Source organism: Triticum dicoccoides, chromosome 1A (genome assembly GCF_002162155.2).
Source record: "Triticum dicoccoides isolate Atlit2015 ecotype Zavitan chromosome 1A, WEW_v2.0, whole genome shotgun sequence".
In the NCBI taxonomy this organism is placed as follows: domain Eukaryota; kingdom Viridiplantae; phylum Streptophyta; class Magnoliopsida; order Poales; family Poaceae; genus Triticum; species Triticum dicoccoides.
This window is the reverse complement of record NC_041380.1, coordinates 32,973,916-32,981,288: the sequence shown is the minus strand read 5'-3', so window position 1 is coordinate 32,981,288 and position 7,373 is coordinate 32,973,916. Positions and strand designations below refer to the sequence as shown.

The following is a 7,373-nucleotide window of genomic DNA, read 5'->3' as shown; positions in this document are numbered from 1 at the left end:
CACGGCACGATTAGCCCGTGCCGGGCCGTGCTGCCGGGCGTGCCGTGCCGCCGTGCTGCCGGGCCGGCCCGATAAAATCGGCCCGTTTGGCCAGATATACTACTGAGGCTTATTCAAATTTTCATTTGTGTCTTGCATTTTGTTAATCCCCTCCCACTTCAAAATACAGTGGATTATCTAATGGGCCTAGTCGCATCGGTATTTCCATCTGATAATAACTATATGGATTATGGGCTTATGTGGTGCTCATAGTTGGTACTAAGATTGACAAATAGACTCGTTGAGTGATTACTTTTGTCTTGATCGAGTTGGTTGGTGATGATCGCGATGTAGATGTGTGCAAATTTCATAGTCTAGTTTACTGCTATATACATAGACTGGTTAGTTATTCTTATGTGTATTAATTTGATACGATGCTTTGGGTCACTAAAAATTCCTTCTATTGAAAACAAAATCAGCTAAATGGTTTGGGATGTGTGCATCTTTCCATGCAGAGGTCCAGCATGAACTCATTGCAGTTGTATCGTCTTGATGCGAGGTTTATTGACTCAACTACTTTATCAAAAAGCTAGGCCCACTCGGTCTCCCTCTGCATCCGTAGAGATACATGATCTGTGACTGTACTGAACGTATATAATTTATTATTATAGTTGTATTGTACAGAAGATATTTTCTCCACTTGATGCAGTACTCTTATAAGGAACGCACGGTATACTAATGAGTGCCATGCCAATGCTATATAAGCGACCATCTAGCATTTGGCTCTGCTTCCATCGTTTGCAATTGTATTCATAGCACCAGACCCATGGTGAATGTCTTTTGGTATAGGAGCCGATGGATCTAGCTACACGGGTCATACAGCAACAAAGATATATTTGTAGGCATGGTAGGTATCGGGGAATTGGTGATTTGCACAGAACAGAAGGTCAGTGTATGCTTATGTTTCTGCCCCTGTGCCTACTACTATGCATATGCACCCGAGACATCCACATTCTCACCATCGTTTGAACAATTCTGCCAAGGACTCGGTTATTAACATGAGTGTACCTTTTTATGTACATGTGTGCTCAGTTCATGAATGTTAGGATACTGTTGAGGGCAAGAAACAAGTTATGGCTAGCTTTGATAACTTGTGGTCATGGCGCTACTGTTCCAGCCTTAATCTGGGGCTACATTAGCTTAGAACCATAATAATGTGCCTTCTGTCAGTAAACAGCATTGGCTCAGATTTTGTTTTCACTTCTTATTTTGGCCTTGTAACTGAACTGAGTCATTGAACATTGTATGCAAATGACAAACAAGAATGAAATGAAACAAAAAGATCAAAGGAAAACTGGATCACTTGTTACACCTACAAATAATGCGCCAAACAAGGATAAAAAATCAGAATGTTTGCGTTTTCCTCTTGGATAGTGTGCTCAACTGGATCATTACCGTCATGCTGTGAATGGGACCAAGGCAGCATCCAATCTCAGATTTAAATCCAAAATGAACGAAAAACTATGGGAAATTTTGTAATGGAAGCATGAATAAAGGAGTTAATGCAACAGCAGGGGAAATTCCACGAGCATACATAGAGTCCATATGTTCTACATGAGGCCATCTCCCCCAAATCCTACATCGTAGTAACCCGACTCGCAAATAAGTAATTTGCAGCAGGCTATGTACATTACCTGGTCAAATATCTCAACCACTACGGGTCACAGCCTTAGGGTGTCAGTTGATATGCGACGCGAGTTCGGCCACAAGCTCTTCCAGAACGTCGTCACGTATCATTTCAGCAATGTCTGCTCCGAACATTTCAAGTTCAGGGTGATGGTCCAGGGGCAAAGGCTCAACACTGTCCAAATCAAATGGATGATAGCTCCTTCTCATGAGTACTGCCGTTTGCCAGACATTTTCAGCTAACTTTCTCCAATCCATTTGAGGCCAGGAGTTCATCATGATTTTTGAACATAGGCTGCTGCCGGGAGCCGTCATATCAGCTAAGATTGAGTTAACGAGATCGAAAAGAAGCTTCCTGTCTGATTTCGACCACAGGAGCAGCTTGCTGTACTTGTTTTCCAGCCATACGAACACATCTGAGCTGAACTGCCACTGCTCTGGGTAGACTGGAAAGCCACACGCAGTGCCAAGCATCTCCTGGACATAAGTGCAGTCCCTGTCCTCCTCATCCTTAAATATGGGTAGCTGCTCTTCCTTCACCTGGTAATCTGAAATGTCTGTATCGTCGCACTCATCGCTCGAGTATGCATCCGAATCATCTTTGCGTGTATCAACTTGGTCGCCCATCTTCAGCATCTTAAGTTGAGCTCTGAGTCCTGCATTTATGAGATGAAATGGGAATAAAAGATTACTGACAAGAATATAAATCATATTAAGTGCAGAAGAGTCAGACTTGATTTTGGTATGCTTGCCTTGAATACCATCATTGACACTTTTGAAGATTCCAGAATAAGTAGACTCTTCTCCAGAACTTTGTTGCGATGAAGCAGTTGGACTTGAGCATTCGCAACTCTCAGCGCTTACAGAATAAGCAGACTTTACTGCTTGGTGATCAATTTCAGCAATGTCACTCTCCATTAGTTGGCTTTTCACCTCCTGAAACCAAATGTTACAGTTTTGATAATTAGATAGTAGTAGTCTCAAAACTGAACATTTCATAACAGAGCTTACAGTTCTGGACAAACTAACATTGACAACAGAATAATGTAGCAGATTACTTAATACTCCCTCTGTTCATTAATATAAGACGTTTTGGCAGTTTAATTTGAACTGCCAAAACATCTTATATTAATGAACAGAGGTAGTAATAAATAACAAAAAAAATTGCAATGTATTGTGTACCTTCAATGTTATGATATCCTGATCATGAATTACTATGTCTTCTGCCTCCGGTAACGGTGTTGCTAGCTTTTGCTCTTTCCACCCTGCCTGACCTTTCAAATTTTGCACATCCTCATGTGGAATAGCCAAATCAATTGCTGTGTGATCCTCAATACTGATAACATCACCTGGATGCTCATTATATGTGTTGCTTGTCCTGGGTAGATCAGAAGTGCAGATACTGTGTCTTGTTCTCTCTGAAGTTACATAAATCTCTTTCTCAGGTAGCATATTTTCCTTTCCTACATGAACGATAACTCGCCCATTCTGCTTGGCTTTTCTGATTGGTAATCTCTTCCTGAGAAGTCCATTCCCAGTATCATCAGTGGGTGTATTCAATATGTCCTTCAGAATGGGCAAGTTAGGTGCAGAGCGCCTCCTGCCCGGTAATTTTGCAACAGTGGTAGATGAGGTTGGGAGAGACTTGGACCTGGGAAAATTCCTTGATATGCCACTTCTTGAATTATCGCCACGGTAAATCCCTGTCTTCCAACCATCTTTGCTGCTAATACCAAGAGGGCTGGCCGGCATCTCTTGCGCATTACTGGAATTGGTGTTTGAATCTGACAAACGCTTTTGGGTGGTTACTTTCGTTGCATCTCTAGCAGTGAGTTCAAGCATCTCACCTAATGTTCTTGTATCAGTAGGAACTGGATTTTCAGCTTTGGATTGGCAGGCCATTTGCCATCTTTCAGAGAGGTGCTTTCTGGCCTTTCTGCTCACCGATGATCCAGCAGAATGCGTGGATGAAGAAATTGACGAAGTCTCATCATGAGAAGTGGAAGCAGCCTTTTCCCTTTGACAGCCAACTCCAAGGTAGCACTCATTCTCAGATGGTTTCTTCCTGCTACCTCTTCTAGAGGTTTGTATTCTAAGCTTCTGTTCAGGTGTATCTCCTTCTGGCTCTGAAACTTGGACACTGCCATGTGCCATAGAATGTATGCCATCTTGCTTATGCGTACTATGGCGTGGCGGCTTCAACCATCGCGCACCAGTCCACTGACCAAACTGCGATGTTTCTTGGCTTGCTACAACCGGTGTCGAACTTCTCCTCTGAGGGTCTGGTTTCAGAACAACAATTTGCGAGGGCCTCCTTGAACGCCTGCTCCCTTTTGGTGCCGAATGCTCCAGTGGCACATCTGAAGTTTCTTCGAGATGCACACTAGAAAGAGGACCCTCGGACTCACTGTCAACTTCCATTCTGCAAAGGTTGTCCTGCCCAAACGATTGTGCACCAGCACCATTGCTTCCATGGGGGGAGCACTGCAAACCACTGTAACCAAGGATGTGCCCTGGGAACCCTGACAAGGCAACACTGCTCTCCTGAAGGATTTCAAGGAAAACATCCTTCTTGGAGTACAGTATCTCAAGTGCCTCACCAAACTCCTTGGAATTCCTGTGGCCTTCGTCGGTGGAAAGGCGCTTTGCATCCAAGAACTTCTGCCTCACGAACTCAAGATCAGCATCATTGCTTCTTGGGCGTGGCATCTCCTTGCCTGACTGCAACGCCTTGCGCGTCGCCATGTTCTCCATCTCGGTCACCTCGAAAACATCCTTCAGTTCCGGCAGCTCGTCGCCACTGCTCCGGCATGGCCGATCCTCGCATGAAACCCGGGCCACTTCCTCAGCACGTCCGGATAACTTCAGCCGTGGGTTGCTCTGCATGTCACTCTGGCACCGGTCAAGAACCTTCTTGGACCTCGGCACGGTCTCGAGACCCATCAGCCTCGCAACGATGCTGGGCGCGCAGTGCGTGAACTCCACCTCTTCTAGCCCCTCTTTCGTCATGTGTGACTTTGCAGCAGCCATGTTCTGTTTGTTAGTGACTCCCTGTGAAACAGAGGAAAGACAGCACCACAGCTTCAGGAGGGTAGGAGATCATACAGCAATGAATTTTGTACAGAAAATGCACACTTGTGGAAACTCAGATTGGCCTTACCTCTCCATGCCAGTTCTCTTTGCCTCTATGCACTTCTGCCGGCGGCATCCCCTTCCTCGCCCTCTTGGACCCTCTCTTGAACTCAAATGTGAACTGGTTGAAACATTGGAAGCATCAGGACCCATGGTCAAACCATATCAGAAACAGTCAAACATGGAGCTTCATTCAAATCTATTATTAAAAAATGAAGCATGCTCACTTAATTATTTTAATATTTCGAAAATTCTGGACTAGAAATTTGAATCTGCATTTCGGAAGATACTAATGAATCTAGCAAAGACCAAGAGAGATCGACCGACTAACAGAATGTTAGCTACGAAATAAGAGCAGCAGCAGCTCAAAGGGGAGGAAAGGGGGGAGAGACGGGCCGCTTACGGAGGATTCCTCGACGGAAGACACCACCGGATCCTCCAGCACCGAGACGGCGACGCCCTTCGGCTCCAGACCTCCCGCCGTCGCTCGCGCTGCGCAGCCGCGACAACAACAAAAAAGCGGATTTAAATCGGAGGAGAAAAAAAAAACGGGAGCAGAACAGAGACCCTGGCCAACAAACAAACTAGCCGTGCGGATGAGGCGCCGGCGCTCACCTCGGCGCGGCGCGGGGCGGGGGTGCGGGCAGCGAGGGGGCCTCGCCGCCGACGACGCCGCCGCAGCTCCTCCTCCTCCTCCTCGCGGTCCGGCGCCGCCGCGCAGCATCGCCTCGCTCGCTCGCAGCTTCCCCCTTTTCCGCTCTGGGACCTTTTTGGGATGGGCTTCTCCTCTCTCTCTCTCTCGTTCAAGAAGAGGATTTGAACTGCGGCCGTCGCAGGGGCGGTGGGTCCCCCGCATAGGCATGGCCGGGCGGTGCGAGCAGAGCGGGTTGGAATGGTATACTACGTGGCGCCGTACCCGCACCGCGTCGCTGCGTGTGGGTCAGATGAGGAGCGGGGCCGGCGTGTCAGGGAGGGAGGAGGGTGCGAGTGTGGGGTGAGGCTGGGGAGCGGGGGGCGGTGGGCGTGGGGGTTCGGGTTTGAAAAGGCTGTGGGCACGAGGCGCGAAGGCCGAGGGCCCACACCCTGGTCTGGTCTCGCGCACAGTGATGAGCATGCGCAGCGCACTCCCAGCGAGGGAGCACCCGAGGCGAGGCTGCACAACACGCCACGCCGGTGCTTCCACGGCTCCGGATTTCTTTTCCTTTTTTTTCTGCCGCATCAAGGTGTGGGTATTGGTGAAAAACGACGAATTTGATTTTTTTTGTTTTTTTGAAAACTTCATCACAAAATGAACCGGGTTTGTAAATATTTCAAAATATCATCCATTTTCATGACGCCCGGCCCGGGACGCCATGGTAGGTAGAACGATGCCCGGGTCAAGGGCGCCATGCGGTCGGAGCTGACCCTGTAACGTTGGACCGGCCTGCCAGACCAGGGCGCCATACGGTTTGCTTGAAGAAAACACTCGGCCCCGGCCAAGGCGTCCCAACCCAACCCATCTCTCTGTTATCGATCTGAACTCGCGAATGGCGGGTCCTCTTTCCCTTCGGACCATCAACATGCTCTTCTCTGTTTTCCTTTTTTTTATTGGTTGAAATCTTCGTATTGGATTGATTTGGGTAAAACCCTAATTCATCCTCTTTTTTAGAAAAAAAATATTGGATATTTGTATGATAAAGTTAGGGATTTGGTAGGTATGGTATAGGATTTGTATGCTAGGGTTAGGGATCTGGTAGGTATAGTTGGTCTTATAGTTTTTAGGTTTGGGTAGGGTTTGTAGTAACTTTGGCATGGCTTTCCCCAAGCATGGCAAATATGTGCAAAGATTTGGTGTATGGATATTTGCAAATGTGTGTATCTATCTGCAGTATGGATATTTGCGCGTATGTATTATTCGCACATTGATATGGATCAACGTGATGATCCTACGGTCTTTGCCCGATCTTTCACCGCAAGACAATTAGATAAGTTAATCTTTCAATCACGCGATAAACGCAACCTGAAGAAGTGGAACGAATCCAGCAAGCAACATGATGATGATCAACACGCCTCAAACCTCAGCTTGATAATTCTTTATGCACACAAGAACCTTCATGCAACTTTTTTCAATCTGGGTATGCAGCGGCCCTGTTCCCGGAGGGATGCTTCACCCGAGACACAACTCAAAATCTAAACTCTCAAAAATTCTCCCCCTAAACCTTAGAAGTTGGGTCCTTTATATAGGAGACCAGAAATCAAGTCGGTTGGACAAGCCCAAACCGAAACACATAAATAAATGTCCTAATTGGCCCATAACATGGCCTGGAATAAAATAAATATCTAAAAATGCAATCGACCGAATTACCATGGTTCGATGACCCCCACGTCTCTAACTTGGTGGAGTCCTGAAGTTGGGCTTCACCTCCTTCTTCATGGGAGCAATAGGTGGTACTGGAATGCCCTCATCACAATTCACACATCTATGTATCCATTATGTGTGTACAAAATTTAGTGCATGGATATTTGCACATGTATGTATGTATGTATGTATGTATGTATTTATTTGCACTTGTATGGATATTACTCCTGCAATCTTT

At 46.6% G+C, this 7,373-nt stretch overlaps 1 protein-coding gene across 1 annotated transcript; it reads right to left on the bottom strand.

Annotated features, from left to right (window-relative positions):
- Positions 1-1,530: 1,530 nt before the first annotated feature.
- LOC119360887 lies at positions 1,531-5,523 on the bottom strand. The gene is made up of 6 exons (XM_037626350.1): positions 5,413-5,523; positions 5,201-5,289; positions 4,826-4,918; positions 2,848-4,716; positions 2,418-2,601; positions 1,531-2,321 (listed from the first exon to the last, which is right to left on the bottom strand). The coding sequence occupies exons 1-6, from the start codon at positions 5,519-5,521 to the stop codon at positions 1,717-1,719; spliced, it is 2,949 nt and encodes a 982-aa protein (XP_037482247.1). The 5' UTR covers positions 5,522-5,523; the 3' UTR covers positions 1,531-1,716.
- Positions 5,524-7,373: the final 1,850 nt, after the last annotated feature.